Source organism: Myotis myotis, unplaced genomic scaffold (assembly GCF_014108235.1).
Source record: "Myotis myotis isolate mMyoMyo1 unplaced genomic scaffold, mMyoMyo1.p scaffold_m19_p_6, whole genome shotgun sequence".
Classification (NCBI taxonomy): domain Eukaryota; kingdom Metazoa; phylum Chordata; class Mammalia; order Chiroptera; family Vespertilionidae; genus Myotis; species Myotis myotis.
The window spans coordinates 1,765,666-1,792,379 of NW_023416368.1; the positions used below are offsets into that span (position 1 = coordinate 1,765,666).

The 26,714-nt window shown below is 56.2% G+C and overlaps 1 protein-coding gene across 1 annotated transcript in view; it reads left to right on the top strand.

Annotated features, from left to right (window-relative positions):
- The window catches only part of SDK1 (sidekick cell adhesion molecule 1), a 562,331-nt gene that overhangs the window by 264,848 nt on the left and 270,769 nt on the right, over nt 1-26,714 (top strand). The window contains exons 3-4 of the mRNA XM_036313322.1: nt 1,177-1,283; nt 3,848-3,995. Coding sequence (XP_036169215.1) covers nt 1,177-1,283; nt 3,848-3,995 — 255 coding nt within the window. The remainder of the gene's footprint in view (nt 1-1,176; nt 1,284-3,847; nt 3,996-26,714) is intronic.

Genomic DNA, 26,714 nt, shown 5'->3' on the forward strand with positions numbered 1-26,714 from the left:
TTTTAAAAATACATTTTTATTGATGTCAGAGAGGAAGGGAGAGGGAGAGAGAGAGAGAGAAACATCAATGCTGAGAGAGAATCATGGATCGGCTGCCTCTGCACGCCCCCCACTGGGGATGGAGCCTGCAACCCGGGCCTGTGCCCTGACCGGGAATCAGACTGTGACCTCCTGGTTCCTAGGTCGGCGCTCAGCCCCTGAGCCACACCGGCCAGGCGGGAGGCGCTGTTCTTAACCGAGATGCCCGTGACCAGAACATCTTTTCCACAAGGGGTGCATCCTCACCTCTTCCCTCTTTCGGAAAATAGGCAGCATTCACTGGGCTTCAGCCCTCTTCTTCGTCGTAGTAGACAGCTGCCCACGTGTGGAAGGTGCCAGCTCAGACCTTAAACCCTGTTCTCGATTTGTTTGCGAGCGCGGCCAGAGGCCCGCTAAAGCTCTCGCGCAGCGTGAACGGCGTGGCCTCGGAGCTGTGAGCTCACTCTAAGTGGTTCTGGGCTATTTATCCCACTTGCTTGCGGGTTTCAAAACCTCCTAAGTTATCAAACCAACGGTAACCCTAGAGCAGGCTTTTGTGGAAACTGTGCCTTCTCTGCACTTTTTCCTATAAGGCTTTACTGACGTTCTTTGAAAGGCGCTGATTTGAAGGATGATTGCTGACAGTCACAGGGATGGAAATACAAATGCATGGCCCTTTCAGCCCTCCCGAGAGCTTTTAAAATGAACGTTGGGCCCCGGAGGAGAAGAGAGAAAGGAAAGCGGGCAACTCGTGTTGGGCGGTGCGCCTGGCATGGTGTGGGAGCGACGCTGGCCGGATGCGGATGCCACGGCGCCCTCGGCCTTGCCGACTAGTGTCCCGCGGCCTCGCTAGCTCTGCGCCTGGCGTCCCTCCTCCCGGGCGCGGCGGCTCCTGCGTGCACAGGCGCCCGGCGCTGAGGCGGCGCCCCGGGGGCAGCGATGAACACGGCAGATCTGACACCCGTTTCCCGGACATTTACAGCCGGTGGGGGACGGAGGCAGATTGAGTCATCCCTCAAACAGGTCGCAGCGGCAGCAGGCGTGCGGGGCAGGAAGGATTGCACGGACATTACTTATTAGAAACGGTCTTAGCGGAGCGCCGCGTGCGATGGCGGCTGCTGTGGGCGGCGTCACTAACGCTGTGTCCGTGTTCGGCAGGTACGTGATCCCGGCGCTGCGGCGGCTGGACGCGGGCTTCTACCGCTGCGCGGTGCGGAACCGGCGGGGCGCGCTCCTGCAGAGAAGATCGGAGGTCCACGTCGCGTGTACGTGTCCACTGAGCTCTCCAGGGCCCGGGGACAGGGTGGGGTGCCCGTCAGTCACCTTCGGCCGCCTCGGGGCTGGCTTCTGTCTGGGGTCCCACGTGGAATTGAGTCCCTGCTGAAGCCGGTGGCAAGAGAAGGGAATTGCGGGGTGGCTGGTCCGATGACGATGGGGCTGATGAGGGGAAGGGCACCTTTCAGTTCAGCCCGTGGAGGGCCCAGGAAGCGCTGTGGAGGGTGGAAATAAAATAAGAAACAGAGCAAGCCGCCCCTGCTCTATGAATTAGTGAGCTGCTCTGAGCTTTCGTTACATTCACATTCAGTGTTTTTAATTAAAAAATTAAACCCAATTCGGTAACATTTCATCAAGTTAGAATCCGTTCCTTGCAATGATGATGTGTTCAGAGATCCTTGAGCTGCACGACCAGAGCCCGTGGCTCGTCACATCCCCGGCGGGTAGATGTAACAGTGGGTGAGTTAACCCTGTTGGGTTCGTTAATCCTGTTGGGCTAGTTCAGTGGTCGGCAAACTGTGGCTTGCGAGCCACATGCGGCTCTTTGGCCCCTTGAGTGTGGCTCTTCCACAAAATACCGACTTCTGTGCATGGGCCACGAAGTTTCAATTGCACTGTACGTGCTCGCCTGCATGTGGTATTTTGTGGTATTTTGTGGAAGAGCCACACTCAAGGGGCCAAAGAGCCGCATGTGGTTTGAGAGCCGCAGTTTGCCGACCATGGGGCTAGTTAATCCTGTTGGGCGGGCCCATTTTGAAGAAGGAAACTTTTGAAAATAGGGAGCTTGAATTCCAGGGGAGCCAGGATTCAACCAGGTGAGGGGAGCTGGCCCATGTAAAGCATTTAGTACTTTTCTAGTCCATAACCTGTGACAGGTCCCGTCCATCTACAGTGGCCTGTCTGCTTCATTCTAGTGCGAATTTGCTACCAGAATGTCCCTTCCTTTCAAAGAAAGCAAAGGGCGTCATGAAATGTTAAATTCCACACTCGTGCGTCCTGACAGAGGCCAGAGAACCCTACGTGCTCCTGGCGGGGCTGTGCTGAGCAGCGATGGCCGCCTTCTCTCCTTCGTTATTCTGCCCACAGTCAGGCCCACAGTGGTCAGTGTTTCGCACGAACTAAAGCGATTCCCAGTTGCTCTCCTGTGTCCTGGCTGCTGGGGCCTGAGTGCAGATCACCCATGTTCACTTACATCTTCCATGACTAGGAAGGCAGCGGCTTTTCTGAATTGTGGGCCAGTCACTCGGCCCAATCTGCCGGCAGGGCTGCTTAGAGCTTTTCCAATGGAAACATTGAAAACGTTATCAATAAAGTCACACCCCAGACATTCGAATAAGTTAACGGCTTGGAATTTATGATCATCTAGTAAATGCTATTTTGTAAAATTAAATTTTGGACTTTTTCTTGCTTAATGATTTATCTCCTATATTTTCTCTTACCTCTGTTTTCTCCTGCTCTTTGATAACAAAGTTTACTTTAAAATAACCACAACTGCTTTCCTAATCTATTAAATCTATTAAATTTATTTCCTAGACCAGTGATGGCGAACCTTTTGAGCTCGGCGTGTCAGCATTTTGAAAAACCCTAACTTAACTCTGGTGCCGTGTCACGTATAGAAATTTTTTGATCTTTGCAACCCTAGTAAAACAAAGACTTATATTTTTGATATTTATTTTATATATTTAAATGCCATTTAACAAAGAAAAATCAACCAAAAAAATGAGTTCGCGTGTCACCTCTGATACGCGTGTCATAGATTCGCCATCACTGTCCTAGACTGTTAAATGCTGCTTGTAATATAGGAAATAGTTTCTCTTGAATAAAAAAGCCATTGATAATAGAGATATTCTGTTCCAAATTCCTATATATTCAGACAAATGTATATATGTCATGTCTATGCATATACACATATGTGTGTGCCTAATCATTCAAAAAATTTCAGACGTTACTAATGTAAACATTGGCCACTTATACCCACATGCTAATGGCTGGTTTTCCCGTGACCTCATTTTCTAAATTGGTACCAAGTAGCACAAAGACTGGAACAACACCCGTCTGCCCCAAACTAAGTCAGCGCATGGGGTTGGGAGCGCCTCTGAAATGAGCCCGGGCTTGCAAATGGCTCAACCCAGGAGAGCTGTGAGGGAGCAGTCGCCCCAGGAACAAAGGGAGGGAGAGACTGAGAGGGGCCCCGGCGGGCGGGGCGTGGGGAAACCAGCGTGAGGGGTTCGGGAGCAGGAGACTTCTGAGAGTGGCCTCCAGCTCATGTGGCTCTAGGCAGCTTCCAGCAGCTCGTCCAGGGAAAAGTATTAGCAACCGTCTTGTCACAGCAGCGTAGCGCGGGCGAGGCTGCTGATGGCGCTCCGTGGGCACCTGGCCGTGGGCACCTGGCCCGGGCCTCTCCCCGCCAGCCGGCACCATCAGCACATGCTCAGCCTCCTCTCGGCTCCTCCTCGCCACGTCGGGGATGCTGTGAAATGCAGTTCCTTCCACCTGGGCCCCTCCCCCCCAGAGAGAGCTTTCTAGAACCTAAGAGGCCTGATTGTCTCCGCAGATATGGGCAGTTTCCTGGCTGGAGAGCAGAGGAAGACGGTGCCCGAGGGACAGGCGGCCGTCCTGGACCTGCCGCCCCTCCACAGCTACCCCAGGCCCCAGGTGACCTGGTTCCGAGAAGGACACAAGATCATTCCCAGCGACAGAATGTGAGTCCTCCCCAACGTCACCTCCAATGTACGGCCACTGCCTGCGGGCGCCGTTCACACGTTGCGTTTACCACCGATCGCTGAAAAGAGTATCCCAGCCGCAGCCCTGCCCGGTCCTGAGTGAGCAGCGGCCTTCGCCTGGCGTGGGGATGTGCGAGCGAGTAAGAAAACGGGTACCGCCCGGCCGGCGGGGCTCAGGGGCTGAGCGTTGACCTAGGAACCAGGAGGTCACGGTTGGATTCCCGGTCAGGGCACCTGCCTGGGTTGCAGGCTCGATCCCCAGTGTGGGGCGTGCAGGAGGCAGCTGATCCATGATTCTCTCTCATCATTGACGTTTCTCTCCCTCTCCCTTCCTCTCTGAAATCAATTATAATATGTGTTTTTAAAAAATGAAAACAAGTACCATGATTCTTCAGTTTGCCGCACGCCTTTCCTGCCCCTGACGGCCACGTCTCCCTTTGCGAGCGACTCTTGGGGACCTCAGGTCAGCCTGCGTGTGCCCAGCTCCCAGCACCGGGAGGAGGCCTGGTCGCGTACAGAGCTGCTTCGTGAGCCGTGTGTGATGCTGCTTCCGCTGACGATGGAGCAGTAATTACTGCGCATTTCTCTCTATCCCTTCATCCTGCCGTGGCAGCTTTATTTCCTCCGTCTAATTAGAGGTCTGCTCACCTATTGCAGAAGAGCTGCTTTGTGATTAGTTAAGCATTATTTCAAGGTGTTCCGGCCTGGCCCACATTCTGCATTTAGCTTTAAGTGATTACAAAGAGCGTGGGCATATGTTTCCTACCCGGGCATTCTGCAGTGCGATATACCAGATGGGAAGGGCTCAGAGATGACCATCCGGAATAATCATGAAATGCTGTAAGCTTGTCTACATAAAAGCCATGTTTTAAAAATTTAGTAAAAAGATCAGTTACCTTAGAAATGGGATGACTGCTCTCCTTCATTTTATTTTATTAAAAGTTCCTTGGGTACCGCCCACCTCTATCTCGGTTCCAGTGATCACAGATGCCTCTGCAGTTGGGGTGAAACAAAGACGCGTGAAGAAGGCAGCCGGGGAGGTTCCTGTGCAGTGTTCCGGGGGGTCCTTGTGTCGAGCGCAGCGTGGCCGGGCCCAGTTGGGATGAGCCCCGGGAAGAGCTGGTGCGGGGGGGGGGGGGGGGGAAGCAGGGGGTCGACACGGGCTCATCTCAAACACCGAAGCTTCCGCGGACGGGCAGGGTGCACAGTTTGTGGTGGAAGGAGAATTCTAACTCGGCAGCAAGTGAGCCTGGTCGCTTGTTTGCTCGCCTGTGGTCCACGTAGACTCATGAGACAGCATGTATCCAGGGAGGACACAGGACATGGGATGAAACAACAACTCAATTTCATCAGCGCGTTTCTTCCACTTGCCAATTCTTGCTAAAGACGGGTTAATTCCTGGGGAGCTAATCACCCCCGATGCTGCTGCGGCGTAGCCAGCGCCCCCTCCGTCCACGGCCTGCCCGGCCGGAGCAGTGACTGCTCTCCCAACCGGAGGACACGCCGGCGCCCTTTTAGCGAGAGGCCACGAGGCTGGTGATGGGTGTTCACACGTTTGCAAGCCCTTCAGTGTCGGATCTCCGTGCATCCTCACCTCCTGTTTAGGAAGCGCTGGCCGTGCGGGTCCCGCGGGGGTGAGGCCGACGGAGTCCTATCGAAGCATGCCCGACTCCGGAGACAGGTTCAAGACACAGTCTGAACTTTATTGTTTAAGTACAGGGACATATAAAACATTCCAGACCAATCAGAAGTTTACAGCATCCTTAGGGCAACCAATGGTAGGAAAGATAGGGTACTATGTAGGGGCTCTAGGGGGCTTACTCAGGCGGGCGCTGCCACTTCCCGGTGTGCCGAGGAAGCTTGTACAGGCGGAGTGCGCTCACGCCATTGCATCCGCCACTGCACTGAGATAAATCTCCTGAGCTCTTCCCACAGTGCAGGGTGTCACAGATCAGCCCGAGCCTGGTCGCCCCCCGCGTGCGTCCTTCAGAGGCGTGCCTTGCCGTCCTGAGAGGGCTCAACCGAGGGCCGTGGGTGGAGGGCAGCCCTGCATCGCCCCCCCCCCCCCCCGCAGGCTGGGCAGACAAAGCCAGAGCGACTGGGTCTGTTCAGGCCCCCGGAGGGGTCAGAACGTGTGACCCAAGCGAGTGGCACGGAGGGAAGCAGGGCAGGCTCTGCACCTGCTCTAACCTGGCGTCCGAGGGCAGTGCCCTGGCGGTGCCGTCCGCCTGGGGAGGGACAACCTCCCCTTCCCGCCCGCCCCCGCCCTACTGTTCAGCATCACCCATGGCCTTCGACAGTCAGCTCTGGGCTTACAGTTAAATGCTTCTTTTTTCACCTCGAGGGAGACAGCCAGCCTGATGTTTCCTGACCTGAGGAATGAGCCGCGTAGCCCAGGGCTGATTTAACAGCAGCGGGCACTCCTCGGCCCCTCCTCTAAGCACATCTTCTCTCGCCCTGGCGGCTGCCTCTGAGGCAGGGCTGCTTGGCTCCACTCATAGCGCTCGGAGTGGAGGTGAGAGATGGTGAAGACCCGCCCAGGGGCCGGAGCTGGCACAGGGAGGCGGGATTCAAACCCGGCCCGCCGCCGCTCCCCCGCCTGCGGCAGCTACTTCCGCTTCCCTGGCCGGCCGGCCTGGTGCTTCTCGCTTACTTAGTCGTGTACTCGGTCCTTGGTCTCTTCCCCTCTCCTGGAACACCAGCTTTCAATGGGAAACCATCGGCTCGGACGGGTTACCGTGAGGCACGGGCACACCCACGTGCCCACGTGCCCACGGAGCCTGCCCACGCGTGCACACGGGCTCTTTCGTATGGGGTCTGCTGGTCACTAACTGTAGAAAGTTCTGGCAAAGAGCAGGCAACAGTGGCCTTCCAGCTTCGGATGGGCTTTGTGGGATGCGCCTGGGACGGAGAAGGGACTCTCTGTGGAGGGGTCACCCGGCACCTAGCATTGGGGGGGGGGCTGGCAACCAGATGTGCGGTGACAGCCACGTGCGGGCCGGCACCTGCTCACACAGCCTCTGCTCTTGAGCTGGACTCTGGGTGGATGAGGGGGTCAATGGTGCAGAGAAACAGCAGCAGAAACGACCATCGTCCCGGGGGACTTGAGTGGGTGGGAACCCGCGGCGCAGCCCACAGGCCACGCGTGGCAGACTGTGTGCCCGGCACCCTTGCGCCTTCATTAGCCGCCCTCCCCCACGCGTTCTATGCAAACGAGTTAAAAACACGCACTTTCGAGGGCTCGTGCTGTGCAGGCGCCGACCCGGGCCTGGCAGGAAGAGGAAGGTCCCCGCGGGCCCCTGCATATGGAGGAGCTGCTCCTGGACGCCTGGCTCCCCACAGCGGGTGGGGGAGGCGAGGAGGAAATGGACGGAGGGGGAGCAGGAGTGCGGGCTGGGGTGCCCTGTCAGACATGGACTCAGGAGCCTCTGATAAACCATGTGGGCGAGACCTGATGAGCGAGGGAGGAGGCATGGGGTGTATCAGTGGGAGCAGCAAGTTGAAGCCCTGGGTAGATGCGCGAGGAGGTGGGGGGCTGGCAGAGCTGGGGTGGGGGGGTGGGGGTTGGAGACGAGGCTGTGGAGGTGGCTGGGCCGGGTCTTCAGAGCTAGGCCGCTTGGCCATGCGCGGACTGGCCACTGGCCATCACCGAGGAACTGAGCAGAAGAGCAGCGCAGCCTCCCTTACGGGTCTTTGGTTAAGAATTATGTTATGAACAGACTGTGGGAGACACGATCAGGAGCCGGGAGGCCTGGGGGCTACCACCGCCATCGGGTGGGGGGGGCTACCGCCGCCATCGGGTGGGGGGGGGGGCGCTACCGCCGCCATCGGGTGGGGGGGCTACCGCTGCCATCGGGGTTGGGGGCTACCGCCGCCATCGGGTGGGGGGCTACCGCTGCCATTGGGGCGGGTGGGGGGCGTGGTGAGAAGTGTCGGATACAGGTCTGAGAGGCATCAGGAGGCTGTTGGGGGGTGGGGACTGAGAGCAGGCAGGAAGCATGGAGAGTTCTAGGAGTTCCGCCTGAGCTGTGACAGGATGGAGCTACCACTGGGAGGTGCTCTTGGTGGAGCAGGTTTTGCATGTGTGTGTATGTGTGTGTACATGTGTGTGCATGTGTGTGCATGGGGTTGGCAGTGGTGTCTGGAGTTTGTTCGGACACGTGGGTTTGAGGCAGGGCAGACGGGCAGGAGGGTCCCAGGACTAGGTCGTGCTCCTCGGACTCGGGGAGCTGGTGTCAGGGTGGTCGTGGCCGTTAGAGGCTGTAACGCTGAGTGTGAGCTCACCGGCCAGCGAGAGGAGCCCATGGCTGCAGGTCACAGAGGTGACAGTGAAGGACCATGTCCTGGAGAATTGAGAGGACACGGAACCGAACCAGTGGGGAGGCCTGGCTCTGAACTGGGCTGCTCCCGGGCCCAGGAGCAGGGGCAGGACACGTTCGATGGCCGCCCTCCCGCACTGGCCCTGCCCCGATTCCTGGAGCTTGGGAATGCGCTGGGCGGCAGGCACAGGAGCTGAAAGGAGGGACGGGGGGGTGGGGGGAGGGACCGGGGGTGGGGGGGACAGGAGGAAAAAGGCCAAGTCTTCCCACCGTGCGGGCCAGGGCGTGTCTGTCCCCGCGAGCTCACCACCAAACGCTGGCAGCCCGTCCCTCGGCGCCGCGCCTGGGACGTCAGCTGCGAGGGCCGTGGTCCTGGTGGCATGTGCCGGCCCGTCTCTGTGGCTCCAGCCTCCTCGGGGTATTCCCACTGAACCCCTCTGTCTGTGCTCCATCTGGCCGGGCTCTGCAGCGCAGAGGAGCGGTGCTGCATGGCGAAGGGACGAGGGAGGGGATGACGGTGAGCGCCGTCCTGTGGTACCTGCGAGCCTGCTCCCCGGAAGGCAGGAGCCTGACCAGCCCCAGGGAGCCGCGTCCCTGAGGGAGTCTGACTTGGGAAGCGAACGACCAGGAAAGAGTCGAGGATAAGCGATACTCAGAATTTTGAAGAGGAAATTACAGGTTTCGCTTATGTGAGATGATGAAGAAAATGCATGTTTACTTTCTGGTGTACGGGATCCAAACAGCGAGGCTGCTGTCTGCATTTCAGAGATGAGGAGAGCCGTGTCCTGAGAAATGGAGCCTCGTGTGATGCCAAACTGTTCTGTGTTCTCTCGGGAAGATGTCTGTGCCTTGTGTCCCTTTATTTCTCACAACATGAAATGGGGAGTGGACGCCACGCGGCCGCCTCCCCGGGAGGGAGTTTACAGCGCGGTCAGCAGGTCGGACGCACAGGCCTGTTCCGTGAGTGCCAGCCGCCGCCGATGGCCGCTCCTGGCTGATGGCGCCCGCGGCCGCCGGCGGGAGGGGGACACGGCGCCCGGTGCCCCTGCCGATGCCGCGGCCGCAGAGCCCGCGCTCTCACCTCCCGCCGGCGCGGGGAGCCCCTCGCTGGGAAGGGTCCTGATTGTGAGTCGGGCAGCAAGCAGCGTCCCGGGACGAGGAAGCCGCCCGACTCACACTGTGGACGCTGCGGACAGGACGCCATGGCCTCAGCGCCCTCTCCCTGCCGCTGCTCAGGGGTCTGTGTCAGTTAGCACTTGGGTTGGGAGCCACGACGTAACGCTTGAACGAAGACCCGGTTATGATGACATTTTTATAGTTAACGGGACTTTCAAAATAATGAGCTTTCAAACTGTTGTATTGTTTTATAGGCATTTGTGACTGGTTATGGAGGGTTCTATACGTGTGGGTGGAGCCGTGTTTGCTGTAAGCAGATGTGGGTTCTAGACCTTTCCTCCGCCAGGTCTGCCCTGGGGCAGTCTTACCCTCCTGGGCGTGGGGCCCGTCCTCCACTCGGCGATGCCTGTGGGCGGGAGCTCCCGGCCAGTTCTGCGCCCCGCCTTCGTTCTCACCAGTGCACCCCCCTTCATCTTACCCGCGCACCCCCCTCATTCTTACCTGCGCGCCCCTCGCTCTTACCCGTGTGCCCCCCTCACTCTTACCCGTGCGCCCCCCTCGTTCTCACCCATGCGCCCCCCTCACTCTCACCCGTGTGTTCAGGACATGCCTCCTGGCACTGGCTTTGTGCCGGGCCCTGTCCTGGCTGCCGGGACAGAAACGAGGCTCTGGGGGTGCTGCCGTGTGAGTCCTGGTCCAGCCCGGAAACAGCTTAACGACCAGGATGCTTTCAGGGGAGGACATTATGAGGGAGCGAGTGGGGGCGGATGAGAGAGAACTGAGAGGGCGGGTACCCCTGCACCAAGTGGTCCCGGGCAGCCTCGCTAGCAGGTGACATTTTAAAAAACCTTGGCTGAGGATTTGTACACAATGCACAGGTTTAAGCTGGGGGTGGGGGACTGAGCCAGTGGCTGTGATCACCACCCGGCAGGGCCCCTCACGCAGTGGCTGCCTCCTCCCCGGCCTGCCCGCCCCTCATCTGATTCCATCACCAGAGGGAACTTGTCTGCCCGGGAATTTCTTGTAAGTGGGGTCATGGAACATGAAATCTTTTGTGTGTGGCTTCCTTTATTCCGCATCATTCCTGTGGTAGTCTCGGGGTGGTATTTAATAACAGTAATTATTAATAACGTTGAGTGCCCGGCTCCGTGGTAAGTGTTTTCTGTGTAATGACTCATTTGATCCTCGCAGCAGCCTAATGAGTGTGCGGTTGTCCTTGCTTTTCTCATGGGAACTAAGGCAGCGCGGCCCACAGCGGGCCCCTGCTGAGCCCGTGGCTCCTGCGCCCACGCGCTCTCCGCGTCCGCGTTGCAGGCGCAGCTGGGCCCGGCGCCATGGGAGGGGACCCTCGGCCAGGACGCCCGCTCCTGTGCAGACCGCGTGGGCTCCTGCAGGTGCTCGTTTCTGAAGCCCCTCCGTGCTCGCTGTGCTCGTCCTAACGACACGCAGGAGTCCCATTGAGTCCCGTTGTCGGCGCTGACGTTCCCGGGCAGATGTCCGCAGAGGAGACGGAGGAGTCAGCCCCGTGCTCAGTGACTGGCGTGCGGAGCGCTGACTTATCAGAAGCGGCTGCCAGGGGGCCGTGAAGATCGCCGCGGGAAGTCATTTGCTCGCGGGTCCAGGCAGCGTCATGGTGGATGGAGGGTTACCTTGTCAACACGATGAGAGCAGGCAGCGGGCTGCAGCGAGCAGCGGCCTGTGCAGATGGACTTGGTGAAGGTCGTCCCGGCGTCTCCTCTCTGGCGGTGTTTGTTGGGCATGTGCAGGCTGCTGCCCCGTGCCCACCGCGCTGGGCAAAGGCAGGTCCCCACGGGAGAGCCCTCCCGGGGCCAGCTGGCGGCCCTGAGGGAAGGCGGTCCTAGGATGACTTGGTTCCATTTCAGTTGGCAATGTAGTGTTTAACTTCAATGACAAGAGCTTAATATTCTCTGTACCAATTTTTCATTCGAAAATAAAAACCACTTCATTTTGCATGAGCAGAGCTTGTGACAATAATAATGCATTGCTTTTCAAATATTAGCCTATTAGACACCTTAAGTCAGTTGCCCATAATTGCATTTCGCCAACTCGACATAATACCTTAATTAAAACTAGGATAATTAAAATACAGCTTTAATGAACAATAAATTCTGAGGTTGCCAAGCCTGGAATATGTTTGTTGAATCATAGCTTGCTCTGTCTCAGCTCTTAAATCTGTATCCACATTATGTTTTGAAATGGCAACAATCATGAGCAAAAGGCGCTTTAATGCACATAATCATCCTAGAGGCCCGATGCACAAAATCCAGCCCTGGCTGCCTCTGCTCGCCGCCCCACGGCCCCAGCCCCAGCCCCTGCCCACTGGTCATTCCGGAAGGTCGTCTGGAAGGTCATTCCACTGTCTGGTCTAATTAGCATATTAGCTCTTTATTGTATAGGATCTAATTAGCATATTAGCTCTTTATTGTATAGGATCTAATTAGCATATTAGCTCTTTATTGTATAGGATGCAGCACTGAGCGCTCTGCCTCTCTGTGGCTCTCACGTTTTTGTTCACTTCCTTGCGTGTGGCTGTTTGTTTGCTACTAAATTTAATCCCTTGAGGCAAAAAAATGTGTTGTTTTTGTTGCCAATCCCCCGGTTTTATTGAGATAGAATTAACATATAACAGTGTATTATTTTAAGGTATACAATGTAATGATTTGATATGTGTACATGTTAAGGAATGATGATCATAAGTCTAGCTAACATCCATCGCCATACAGTTACACATTTCTTGTTGTTGTGATGAGAAGTTTTAAGATCTGCTCTCTCAGCGACTTTCAGATATACAGAATGCAGTGTCGTTAACTGTCCATACATCCCCGGGGAAACGGGGGTGTATACCTTCGGACCTCCTTACCCATTCCTCCCCTCCGCCTTTTCCGCTGCCGCTCTGTCCTCTGCGATGAGAGTCCTGTGGTTTAGATTCCGCCTGTAAGTGAGGTTGTAAGTGAGATCACACGTCGTCTCACGCGTGTCACTCAGCATCATGCTTGCGGGGCCCTCCATGTTGTCACAAATGGCAGGGTTTCCTTCTGTTTCAGCTGAGTCGTACACGTCACATTTTCTTCCTTCCTCTATCGGTGGACACGGGGCTGTTCCCATGTCCTGACTCTTGTGACTCCTGCTGCCCTGACCACCTCTGGGATGGTGATGTCGTTCCTTCGGGTGGATCGCCGGCGGTGGGAGGCCGGGCCCTGTGGTAACTCTATTTTACGTTTTGTGAGAAACGTCCACACCGTTTCCCGGAGGGGCTACATCCGCCCACGTTCCCGCCCGCAGTGCTAGGCTTCCCGTTCTCCAGGCCTCATCAGCACTCGCCTCTTGTCTTTCGACAACAGCCGTCTGACAGGTGTGAGGACGCCTCACTGTGGCTTTGACGTGCATTTCCCTGATGATTCGGGACAGTGAGCACCTCTGCATGGTCCCGTTGGCCATTTGAATATCTTCCTTAGGAAAATGTCTACTCAGCTTCTCTGTCCGCCCCCCCGCCCCTTTTTTAGTTGAATTATTTCTTGGTCTTTGAAGGCTCGGGAACTCAGCACAGTCCCTGGCCACGTAAATAGTAAACGCTTACCGGCTGGCTGGACAAGTATTTCTTGAGTAAATAAATAGGTCGTAATGCGCGGCTCTTTCCAGGGAGCTGGTGTGGGACGATGGGCACTGGACTGAGACTCAGAGCAGGAGGGCCCCAGTCTCAGCTCCTCAGCCTTTCGCGGCGCCCAGCAATCTATATACAAAAGCCTAAGCGACCAGAACGACCCGTCGACCAGTCGCTGTGACACACACTGACCACCAGGGGGCAGGCGCTCAGTGCAAGAGCTGCCCCCTGGTGGTCAGTGCGCTCCCACAGCCAACCTCCCCTGGCCCCTCCCCCTGGCCGGCAAACCTCCCGCAGTCCCTCCCCCAGTCTGGCAGGCCCTCTCCAGCAGGCCCCGGCCAGCAGCCAGCAGATCCCGGCTGGCCTGGCCCCGATCGGGACTGGGCAAGACGGCCCTGAGAGGCCCTGATCGATCGCTAGCCAGGCCCAGGGAAACCACCCATGCATGTATTTCGTGCACCCGGCCTCTAGTGGTGATATAACAGGAAATCTTAAATGGAGACGAAGTAGGTACCCAGCAAGCTCTCGGAGTTATTACAGGGAAGATTTATTTGTGGAGAAAAATGTTTAGTATTCGAAGGCAACTGCTCACTAACGCATGTGCAACCGCGGGTTCAGGGAGGGTTTGTAATGGATTTCCAGTCCTTGGACAACAAGCAGAACGAGGCTCCAGCCTCCCCTTCCCCTCCGCTCTCCCGTTACAGTGTCCTTGGGAGATTTCGGCTCGCCTTATTTTTTAAATGTTATTTATTGATTGGAGAGAGTGAGAGAGAGAAAGAATCATTCCACTTACTCAGGCACTCATTGGTTGATTCTTGTGTGTGTCCCGGCTGGGGATCAAACCCACAACCGTGGCGTATCGGGATGACGCTCGAACCAACTGAGCTACCCGGCCTGGGGCCGAAGCTGGTCTTGATAGTGCTGAGTGATTAGGAGGCAGGGCTGTCTGTGCACCTAACATGTTGTCCATGACACCGACCAACACACGTACTTTCAGTGGCTGCTGTTTCAGAGGGTCATGGCCAGTGTTACTCTTCCCACGTGCAGGGCATGTGCCCCTCCACTCACCTGTTCACGTAACAGAAACCTCATCGCACTGGCGTCAGCCACCGAGGTGCTCCAGGAAAGGAAATGTGCTTCGACGGCGGCTACGGGGATCCTGCCGCTGTTCACTTATAGCCCAGACGTAGGTGGGGTCCTCCAGGGCAGCTTCGGTGACCCTCGAGGGCGCGTGTCACCTTGTGTGTCCACGGAGAGCCCGTGGTCAGAGCACAGGTCAGTTCATACGTGCACTCTGGGCGCTCGGGGTCGGGGTCAGCCTGCCCTTTCTGGCGTCGTAGGCAGAGGGCTCGGATGCCCAGGTGAAGCTCTCCCACACAGGGGAGCGGAGGAAAGGGGACCTCACGGTCAGAGAGAGGCTGGGATGGTCTCCCCCGGGCACGTGTGCACTTCAGGGCTGGGCCGTGGGGACCCTGTCACCTGGAGGTCAGTGGACGTGTGGGAGGGTCGGAGAAGGTCAAACAACGAGCGGTGAGCCAGCTGAACCTGGCGGGTGCTGTCACCTGGCAGCCTGTGTGCTTGGCGCCCTGTGGGAGGCGTTCCAGGCCAGTGCACCCTGAGTCCTTGGGACCGGGACAGGGAGTGGGGAGGACCGACGGAAGGGAAGGCCGCGCAGATGGAAGTGTGCGCAGCGACTCGGGCTGAGGTGCGAGGGGCCGGCGGAGCCCAGCTGGCAGCCTGCCTCAGTGTTGGAGGGACTCGGGTTTTCACATTCCATGGGTGACAGCAGCCCTGGGGTGTCCGACGGAGGCCGTTGCGTGGATTTGTGGGCTGGGCCCCGTGAGTGGTGAGGGAGCGGCTGTCCTGGTGGCAGGGCCATGAGGCGCGGCCCCCAGACACTCCGGAGGGCCAACAAGCATTTCTCTCATCTCCCCGCAGCTCTGCCCTGCGCCCTCCGTCTTCTTGGCGTCCGGCTGAAGGCGCCCGGGCAGCCTTATCCCACCAGGTCTGTGGGTGACTGCGTGGGGGGGGGTTGATCCGGGCTCCAGGGCCCCCGCAGTGACAGAGCCGAGGATGGAGCCCACCGAAGGCCTGTCTGCTTTCCTGGGAATGTGCCTGGCGGTTGCTCTCCGCTGGCCCCCAGGCTGAGGCCTGCAGCAGGGGCCTGGCTGCGGCGGTAAAGAGAAGGCGTTCCTGTCCTGGTATGAGGGCCCGGGTCCCGCTTCTCAGCAGAAGTACCGTCCGGTGAGGGCAAACGGGCCAACGGGAGGGGCAGGTGAGGACACAGGAGGATCGGTGGCGAGGGAAGCCCTGCCCAGGCATCTAATACGGGTCCGAGAGGAGGGAGAGAAGGAGCCAGTGACGTGGAGAAAGGGGCTGGGGTTCCGCAGCATCGGCACCGAAAGCAGCGGGAAGGCGGCCGGAGGCAGCGCCTGTGTGGGAGGGAGCGGCAGAGGCCAGCAGGCGGCTGTGGCTGTGGCTGTGGCTGTGGCTGTGACTGCGGCTGCGGCTGTGGCTGCGGCTGCGGCTGCGGCTATGGCTGTGTCTGCGGCTGTGGCTGTGACCGTGGCTGCGACTGCGACTGCGGCTGTGGCTGTGGAGTGGCTTCGGCGCCGTCCTGAGGGCGGCGGAAAGACGTGGGGACGCGTGATCGGATTTGCTTTAAGAAAAGCTGGCTGCTCTGGGAGGAGTGGATGCTCAGGGGCAAAGGGGGAAACAGCCCCTTAGGAAGCTCTTGCTAATACCCTCGGTTTGCAAGCAGGAGGGGCCGGTGGCCTGGAGTAGGCGGAGCAGGGGAAGTGGGGACCCGTGAACAGATTATAGCGATTGGTTAAAAGCAGATCCACAGTTATGGTGTGAACAAATACTAACACAATGAGGATTTTAAAAAGCAGAATCGCCAGGACTTGCAGATGGAGTGGGCCTAGAGCGAGCCCCTGGCAGCATTTCCTGGGGTACTGACAACGGGGCCGGAAAGGTCTGGGCCTGCGAAGGTGGAGAGAGATCCTGCAAGCAGCCTGCGTAGCCAGAGCGACTCCCATCTGGACGCAACAGGCCTGGAGCGCAGAGGAGAGGGCTTCTGGAGACACAGCACAGGCGCAGAGGTGGCATTTAAACCGCGAGGGAGGGTGGAGGAGCATCCTGGGGAGAGAGTTCTGAGGGAGGAAGAGATACGAGCACGAGGAGCTCCGGCCCTTGGAGAGAGGGGCGAGGATGAGAGGCCACAGTAGACAGGAGGGAAGAGGCAGGACCCGCAGTGCTACGGAACCACCCGGAAGGGAATTGGTGGGTGGAGGTGCGGCCTCCACAGAGCTGAGCCGAGACAGATGCGCGGGGATCACAGCCCGACACACGGGCTCAGGCTGCACCCAGGACGCCCCCCGCTGCTTCCGAGCCTGGTCCTCAGCGCTCCGGGCCTGCAGGTTCTGCCCTGGAAGGTCATGAAGGGGGAAGTCCGGGAACTCGCTGATCTCTACGAGCGTGATCCCTCCTCCTCCAGCCTGGACGTGCCCGTTCCTCAGCAGCCCGGGAATCACCACAGCCAAGAGCTGCCGCGTGTCCTTGGTTATGCAGCCACGTGTGGGCTTAGTTTATAGTCAGAGTCTCACTTTAACGCATGACACAGGTTTGCGAATGACCCGTGCGGGTGGTTTGGGGTCTTGGGCGCTACCTGTGTGGAGTCTCCCCGTGTTCGTGGCACTGACAGCTCCCTCTCCGGCAATGAACTGCTGGGCAGCCAGCGCCGCCTGCTCCGAGGACCCAGCCCATTGACTGCGCGGCCTGCAGCCCGGGTCCTGCCAGGTCTCTGCACAGCGAATTGGCTGCCAGGGACCTCGCTGTTGCCTGTTCTGTCGCTGCACACGTACAGGAAGCGCCGTCTGCTCCGAGGCTGTGGGCATCTGAGTGAAATGGAGAGTCGTGTCTCCGGAAGTGAATGTGAGCAGGACTTGTGTTGATTGAAGTTGGGGAGGGGAGGGGTGGCCACCTGCCGCTGGCTCGTCTCTGCCCCGGGCTGTGCGTGGAGGGTCCAGCCCCCGAGTGCCTGGCTTTCCTCCAACACGCGCTGCGAGGATCTAAAGACATCGCACATGCCCAGGTGCAGCTCAGTCATTTCTTTGATCTCGTGACGGAGTAAGGAGGTGTGGCAATCGGGGACGTTTTGAAGAGCATCTGATGATTTAAAGAATAGCGTTTCTAAATATTTAATGGGACAGGCTCTTGCCGCAGCACTTTCTGTCTTACTCTCCTTTTACCACCTTGAGGACGAGGCCAGAGAGAACTTGCAAACAGCAGGAGAGAGCAGCGGCTAAGAGTGTGGAGTCGGAGTTCAGCGCTGTGACCTTGGGCATGTGACACAGCTGTGCCTCCGTCTCCTCTCCTGTAACAGCAATGTCTGCCCCTAGGCCTGCGAGGATCCCCTGGGCCGGCACTGGTCCATTTCGAGGCTGAGCCGCCCCCGGGCCATGCACAGGCACAGCGGTGCTCACCCCCTCATGTGAGCCTTTCGAACGGGGAAGGACACGGTGTGCGCTCTTCCCCGGGTGTTCCCTCCGGGTAAGTCTTGCGGCGACACTGAGTTTTGTGTTTCTGTACTTCATCCCACTGCAGGCTGGCATTGTTTCCATAACCCAGTCCTCGGTGGCAGGAGCGAGATGGGACTAAGGCGCAGCCGTGACACGGACCCCGTGGGTGAGCTGTGACCGAGCGCGGGCTTTCCGCACGGACCGGCACAGCTCGTGCGCTTCCAGCCCGCGTCCCGCCCGGTCCCGGGACACGGAGCCAGACCTTTCCCGGCGGGGCGTAGAGGCTTCAGCGGCCCCTTGCCCTGCCGGCGCCTCAGTCCAGGAGGAGCAGGCCTATCACTGCCCACGGCTCTCTGCAGTCCCCCGTCCGTTCCAAGACCCTGTTTTAGCCCTGACACACTTTAGCTGGTGTGGCTCAGTGGCTGAGCGTTGACCCAGGAACCAGCAGGTCAGGGTTCGATTCCAGGTCAGGGCACACGCCCGGGTTCTGGGCTCGATCCCCAGTTGGAGGTGCACAGAAGGCAGTCGATCAATGGTTCTCTCTCACTGATGTTTCTATCCCCCTCTCCCTCTCCCTTCCTCTCTGAAATTAAAAATAATAATAATAATAACAATAATGATGTTAATAATAAAAAGACGCTGTTTAGTAAGATGGCAGCCAGATTGTATTTCCGAGGCCCCTAGGAAAGTAGGTGCTGACCAGGACTGCTGGGAGGTCGGAGCTCACAGGCGAGGGTCAGAGGAGAACATAAATAATTACTGAGAACGTGTGTCAATACCACATGTATGCATTTTATAAGGGCCTGCAGTGCATGGGTGTGTGTGTGCACATGTATGCATTTCATAAGGGCCTGCGGTGTATGGGTGTGTGTGTGCACATGTATGCATTTCATAAGGGCCTGTGGTGTATGGGTGTGTGTGTGCACATGTATGCATTTCATAAGGGCCTGCGGTGTATGGGTGTGTGTGTGTGCACATGTATGCATTTCATAAGGGCCTGCGGTGTATGGGTGTGTGTGTGTGTGCACATGTATGCATTTTATAAGGGCCTGCGGTGTATGGGTGTGTGTGTGTGTGTGCACATGTATGCATTTTATAAGGGCCTGCGGTGTATGGGTGTGCGTGTGTGTGCACATGTATGCATTTCGTAAGGGCCTGCGGTGTATGGGTGTGTGTGTGCACATGTATGCATTTCGTAAGGGCCTGTGGTGTATGGGTGTGTGTGTGCACATGTATGCATTTCGTAAGGGCCTGCGGTGTATGGGTGCGTGTGTGTGCACATGTATGCATTTTGTAAGGGCCTGCGGTGTATGGGTGTGTGTGTGTGCACATGTATGCATTTCGTAAGGGCCTGCGGTGTATGGGTGTGTGTGTGTGCACATGTATGCATTTCGTAAGGGCCTGCGGTGTATGGGTGTGTGTGCACATGTATGTTGCATCTGTCAGACAGCTAGTCCTTCCCTGGCATCACCTTGGACTCTGAGGGAATGCAGGATCAGGGCAGGTATTTTAATCAGCGTGGATGTGCTCGCTCTAAGGAAAGTGGGGTGAAGGGTTCCCAGCCCTCACAGTCCGTACGAAGGTGAAGGCCTTGGCTCTCCACGTTCGCCGGGAGCCAGGTGGTGAGCCGACTGCCAGAGCAGGTCTGTAGGGACAGGAAGGCACCGGAGCGGAGAAGCGGACGCCGTCTCCATTCAGTGGGTGACGAGGACGCTTAGTGCAGGGACAATTTTCTCTTTTGAGTATGTGACTGAATCAGAGATCAGGGAGGCTGACTGTGTGCTTGCGACACAGCTTCTCAAGCGGCGCTTCTTCCCACAGTTTACTCTCTGCGAAGTTCACTCTTAGAGGCATGTGTGGGAACGGAGGGTCTCCAAGGCGAGGCATTGGACGAGATTGTGTGGGAATGGAGGGTCTCCACAGTGAGGATTAGACAAGATTGTGCGGGAAGAGAGGGGTGTCCACAGCGAGGCATTGGACGAGATTGTGCAGGAACGGAGGGTCTCCAAGGCGAGGCATTGGACGAGATTGTGTGGGAATGGAGGGTCTCCACAGCGAGGCATTGGACAAGATTGTGCAGGAACGGAGGGGTCTCCAAGGCGAGGCATTGGACGAGATTGTGCAGGAACGGAGGGTCTCCAAGGCGAGGCATTGGACAAGATTGTGAGGGAATGGAGGGTCTCCACAGCGAGGCATTGGACAAGATTGTGAAGGAACGGAGGGTCTCCAAGGCGAGGCATTGGACGAGATTGTGTGGGAATGGAGGGTCTCCACAGCGAGGCATTGGACAAGATTGTGCAGGAACGGAGGGTCTCCAAGGCGAGGCATTGGACGAGATTGTGTGGGAATGGAGGGTCTCCACAGCGAGGCATTGGACAAGATTGTGCAGGAACGGAGGGTCTCCACAGCGAGGCATTGGACAAGATTGTGCGGGAACGGAGGGTCTCGAAGGCGAGGCATTGGACGAGATTGTGCAGGAACGGAGGGTGTCCACAGCGAGGCATTGGACAAGATTGTGCAGGAACGGAGGGTGTCCACAGCGAGGCATTGGACAAGATTGTGCGGGAACGGAGGGTGTCCACAGCGAGGCATTGGACGAGCTGAGGACATTAGCGCATTGCGGACCAGTAGTTTTATTGCCAGCTTTACCCAGTGGCCAGATAAGTTTCTATTGAACGAGTACAAAAAAACGTTTTACATAAATGTTAAAGGCACGCTTTAAAATTAAACACCCATTGCATCTCAAAGTTATTTATTACATGTTCTTACAAGCTAATGTCTTTTTAAAGTATGATGCTTTGTAAAATACTGTGTAATATGGAGTGGAACTAAACAAAGCTGGCAAATGTGATGCGTCTCTCTTCTCCTACCGTTACTTTTGCACACTTTGCAAACTTTAGTAGGATATTTCCTTTTATATAAAATTTCTGCAATTGAAACGCTATTGAAATAGTTATCTTGGTATATGTGATGCCCCAATTCCAGATACGGCCGAAGTAGTGACAGAATAGTCATTCAATTTTTTTCCTTCTCCCGTGTAAATTTCCATATTGCAAATATACCCAGTCTTGCTCTCACATACCATTCCTATAAGTCAACCATATTTAATAATTTTAGCTGGGTTGTAAGTTTGAAATAGAAGACGTCCCCTCCAGGGAATCACGGCTTCATCTAATGGTAATTCTCGCCTAGGCTTATATATTGTTTGAAATTTGCTAATAAAGCGGTCGAGTACAGGTTGAATTTTAAATAGCCTGGATGAAGAGTTAGTCATGTGTGCATTGTCATTGAAATGCCAGTAAGTCCAGATTCATTCAAAACGATTTCGACTCATCGTCTGAGGAAATATTGAAACAGCTAGAACTGGATTTGTAGACACTATTCTTTCCAAGTATCCTTTCGAGAACGTCCCATTAGCACTCTGAGTCCTAAAGTTTCTTCATATCTGTTGGAGTAACGGGAGACTGCTTTATTGCTTTCGAAGTTTTGTGCTTTCCCCAATTTTGGTTATAATATATGTTCGATTGATGACAAAATAGTTCAAACAGATCATCGTCAAAAATCAAGTTGATGACTTCAATGATGTTCCTAGAATCAGAGGGTAGAACGGTAACCCCAGGATTACCTTCAAATTTTTCCAAATTAGGTTGAAAGTCCTCTTTTGACCAATCATTATCTCGGCAACCAAGATGCAAATTACACTCAAAATCATGTGTGGAATTGTTCAAAATGTCAAGTTCGGAATCACTTGAAATTACTATTTTTCGCCTTTTTGAAGGAATAACTATATCACTGCCACTGTCAAAGCTTTCATCACTTTCACTTGGAATATCTGATAAATTGTCAGCAAATATATCCAGAATTTTATCATGTATTTCATCACTATCCATGGTTACTGAGCACTTTAAAAATATCAGATTGATATTAAAAACAGTTATTTTTATTAATAACAACGAGAGACTAATCACTTTTAATTCCTTTTGTAATTTTTAACTCCAGCGAATGCGTTTTCTGTTACATTGTTTCTCTCTAAATGACAACAGTGAAAAGCCGAGAATACTCATGATTGGCCACAAGCGTAGAACAGAAAACACGGGAATTCTCGTGATCCGTCCGCATGTGTTAAGATACTGTTAGGCCATGTGACTGGCAGGAGAGAGCGTGTGACGTGTAGGGTAACCTCCCCGTCTGGTTTCCCCGGGACTGTCCCTGTTTTGCACTGAAAGGCCTTTAAGTCCCCAGGCAAACAGGAATGGTCGGCCACCGTGGCTACCTTGGGAATAACCATCTATATCAGCGGTTCTCAACCTGTGGGTCGCGACCCCTTTGGCAGTCGAACGACCCTTTCACAGGGGTCGCCTGAATACATCTGAATATCAGATATTTACATGACGATTCATAACAGTAGCAACATCACAGTTATGAAGTAGCAACGAAAATAATTGTATGGTTGGGGGTCACCACAACATGAACTGTATTAAAGGGTTGCAGCATTAGGAAGGTTGAGAACCACTGATCTATACTAATAAAGGAGTAATATGCTAATTAGATTGGGAGACCTTCCACGTGACCGCCGCTTACCCTGACACCCGCACCCCCACCCCAGAAGTCTGGACCTGACACTCACGCTTTCTTGCTGTTCTCTAGAGTTTTACCACTTACGTTTTTTGCTTCTGTGGTGGTTTTATGCAAACAGAATGAAGCACAATGTCTTCATTTGTGTCTTGCTTGTTTAATCCAACTTTCTGTTTTTGAGACTCATCCGGGCTGTTTGTGCCTGTAGTTGGTGCGTCCGTGGCTGTATGGGTTTCACTGTGTAACGTGCCACCATATGTCGCTCAGTGGTTCGCGGTCGTTAACCTCGTCTGCACGTATGGCCACGACGAACAGCCCCGCCGTGAGGACGCGCAAACACCCCCTGCTACGTGGGGTCACGCGCCCCAGGGCCCCGCCTTCAACTTCCCTGCCATTCCGGGGGTCTCCACAGCGGGCAGCCAGCCTCCATGCCCACCGCCCGCGCGGAGATGGAGCTCGTCCCCCCAGCGGCACTCGGGACGGCCGGACTTTCCCATTCCCCCTCATCCAGTGGGTGTGCCTTCCTGTGGTTTCACTGGTGTCCCTGATGCTTAGGGGGTTACGCATGTTTTTATATGTTTGCCAGTTGCATGTCCTCTCTGGTGAAGGGCCAAGTCTTGCCCATTTTCTCTCTCGGATTCTTTATGGTTTTCTAATTAATTGGCAGGAGTTCTTTACAGACGCCGGGTGCACGTCCTTTGCTGGTTATGTCTTCCTCGCCGCTCCGGCTTGCTTTTCACTCCTGTGATGGTGTCTGTTGGTGAGGAGAACCGATTCCCACTGTAGGGAAATCGTCCGTCTTTCCCCGTGGTCGCTGCCTCCGCAGTCCTGTCTCAGCCCTCCTGTCTGAGCGCGGTGAGGTCTCTGAGTTCCTTTCTGAGCTGATGGCCTCGCCCTCGCATCCGGCCGCCCGTGCTGCGGGCTGTCTGTGGGTGGCGGGGAGGCCTGTGCTTGCTTCTCTCCCTTCGCTCCCGCCACACCTGCCGTCATCCGAGCCCTCGCGTGGGACTGGCTGCGGGGTCCCCGGCCTCCACGCCCAGCCGCGCTGCTGCCTCCTTCACCGGGAAGTGCCCGTGGGCCGTGGGGGCTGCATGTTAAAGGCAGAAGCCCGCGATGCCGCCCTGTCAGCACGACTGAGTTTGGCCTATTTTTCTGGTGTTCGGAGCTCCCGGCACGTCTGTGGTTGGCGCAGCTTCGGCAGGCGGAGAGCGTGTCGCCGGGAAGCCCAGCTGCTCCCAGCGGCGCTGCCGCAGCCCGATCGCCCGGCCCGCACGCCGCACGGTAGGACGCCGAGAGCGAAGTGAGAGCCACACGCCCGCTCACTGGGAGCAGCGCGTTCCGGGGACCACCTCTTCCCTGTCAGCGGATGCGGGAGCCACGGTGGCATCGCAGCTGCTTCCCGTGCAGAGGACAGCCGGACCCGTAACACATATGTGCCGAGCCCCAGCGAGCCGGACCCCAAGCTCTAACTCCCAGCCTCCCCCGGGCGTGCTACATGCAGCATCCAGGCTCCTCTCCCCTCGCGAGCGGGGCCAGGGAAACAGCACATGTTTGTTAGCACATGTGCTTCCCCGGCTACATGCTGACCCACCCCGGTCCCCACCCTTGGAAGTCACTCCTTGGTCAGGATGATGCAGCGGCCGCTGTTAGGACTGGAGCCTTTTCCGGGTTGTTACAGGCCTCCGGCTGCTCCAGCCCCTCCCCCACCCCCTGGGCCCTCTCTCCTGTGGACCCGCCTTTCCGAGCCTGCGGGCTCCTCTCTCTCATCCTGGCCGCACAGCCCCCGCCTCGGGCAGAACAGGACACTTGCTGTTTCTGAGGCACATCCTGTGCTTTCTCACTTTACCTTTCTTCGTTAATTATGTCATTTTCCTGTCTGGGTTAATCTGTCCCGGGTCCGTTAAATCTCTTAATAAATCCTATTTGGTGACATAGACAGAAGCTTCCCAGCTCATTCCTCCTCCTCTAGGACGCGCCTCACCCTCTCATTTCCTGCTGACGGGCACGCTGCAACCACACGCCCCCTTCCTTGGGCCGCTGCTGGTTTCAGGTCAGGGGTGACGGAGAAATCAACGCGTTGGCTGGCCATCCACCAAACAGGCCAAAGACAGACACGCTGAGCAACCCAGACGCACCTGGAGGATTGTTTCTGAAAAACCAAAGCCACCTGTCACCTGAGCTCCGGGTTAGAGAGGAGCCATACACAGGAAGCAGCTCTGCAGAGGGCGATGAGGCGCCAGTGGGAGCGGCATGAGGCTCATGGGGGGGGGGGGGGGGACAGAGCGAGAACGGCAGGGAGGGGCCTCCGTCCCGATGGCCTCGCAGAGCAGCCCGTGGCCCGGCCAGTGCCCTTGAACGTGGTTGTGCTTCGTGACCAGGAGACCTGTGTCCTCATGAAAGAATGTCTGCCTCCCTGAGTCTTTACCCAAAGTGAACATCGTTTTCCTTCATTTTAAAGTGAAGGTGTAAAGTCCCCCTGCTAGTGGACAGCTCCACAAAGTCTGACCACACATGCAGTTCCATGCGCCCCCACAATCAAGATAGAAAATATGTCCATCACCCCCAGGTGCCCTCATCCCCTGGCAGTCAACGTCCGCCCCCCCCTGCCCCCCACCCGCCACCACCAGGCTGGGCTGTTGCGATCTGTGTCTGTCCCTGTAGTTTTTCATGGTCAGAGACCTCCCAGCATCTAGCCTTGGAGTCTGGCTTCTTCCACGGATCAGAATCTTCTGCCCCAGGCGGGCGTGCGCCTGATTGGCCCGGGACGGACCCCGGTCACGCCCGTTGCAGACCGCGCCAGCTCACTGTGGTCAGGGGCTCCCTCTCCTGCTGGTTTGTGCCACGAGTGATATGCTCGCCCTCCCGTGCTCAGTTCAAAAGTCACTCTTTCCAGGGAACGTTCTCTGCTGCCTCTGTCATTTGCTTCCGTGGAGCACCCGATGTCTGTCTTTGCCGTAATCATCACGGCGTCATTAAGACGGGCCCAGGGCCCAGGTTTGTTTCTCCCTGCGGGTCCGAGCTCTCGTGGTGAGGACTGAGCCGTCGCCCTCGTCGCGGAGTTCCCAGCGCTGGTCTGTTGGGAGCACCTGCTGGCTGAGCATGTGAGAGGGAGGAGAGACGCTGGCCCGGAGGCAGGACTGGCCTCCTGCCCGTGTCTGCATTAATGTGTTCCCTCTCTGGGCTCCATCCCTCACCTATGCAGTGAGAAATTGGACTTGATGTTCTCTAAGGCTCCTTTCAACCCTTCATTTTATGACTGTAGGCACATCAAAGAAATCTCTTGCCATTTTCCTAACATTTAGAGTCATGAATTCTAAGAAAGGTATGGAATCCATTTAGATCCCCCGAAGATAGAATAATGTCCCTTTATTGCCCAGGGAACGCAGCCCTGATTGTCACCCTTTTTCTGATTATGGACTCCTCTTGTATAAGCGGTGATGTTATTCCTCTTTTCTCTGGGCATGAGAGAAATATATAGTCCGTATGATGATACAATTATTGCTAACCCTTTTAACAAATGTAAGGCTGAGCTAACGATGATATAAAGTAAACTTGTCTTTCTCCAGCTAGTTAGCCAACCAGAGACGTTTTATTTTGTTGCTGTTGTCATTCAGAAAAAAAGCAACCCTTAAGGAGACAGTGTGGTGGAAAATCTAAAGCATTTTCATTGAGTTTTATAATGAAGTTAAGTAGGAATTAAGAGCAGGAAATGAAATCCATAACACCAGTGGGAAATCTTGAAACCATTTCATCGTGTTTTCCTTCTAATTTAATTGGGTCTCATGATGTTTGGGAGGCAGGGAAGTTGTTGGTTTGCTTGCTGTTTGTATTTAGTAATATGAGGAAATCAGCGGAAGACCTTGGAAATGAAAACAGCTATTCTGAAGTCATTTTGGCTTCTAGAAAGTCTTAACAATACTTTGGAATGTAAGGGCTCGTGGGGTCTTCAGGAGTGTTCCTCATACCTGAGGGTTGGAGGGGCCATGTGTGTAAGGAGGGATGGTGGGCATGGAGCAGGGGCCATGTGTGTAAGGAGGGAATGGGGGGCGTGGAGCAGGGGCCATGTGTGTAAGGAGGGATGGTGGGCATGGAGCAGGGGCCATGTGTGTAAGAAGGGAATGGGGGGCGTGGAGCAGGGGCCATGTGTGTAAGGAGGGAATGGGGGCGTGGAGCAGGGGCCATGTGTGTAAGGAGGGATGGTGGGCATGGAGCAGGGGCCATGTGTGTAAGAAGGGAATGGGGGGCGTGGAGCAGGGGCCATGTGTGTAAGGAGGGATGGTGGGCATGGAGCAGGGGCCATGTGTGTAAGGAGGGAATGGGGGGCGTGGAGAAGGGGCCATGTGTGTAAGGAGGGAATGGGGGGTGTGGAGCAGGGGCCATGTGTGTAAGGAGGGAATGGTGGCCGTGGAGCAGGGGCCATGTGTGTAAGGAGGGAATGGGGGGCGTGGAGCAGGGGCCATGTGTCTAGGGAAGGGAATGGTGGCCATGGAGCAGTAGCCATGTGTGTAAGAAGGGAATGGGGGGCGTGGAGCAGGGGCCATGT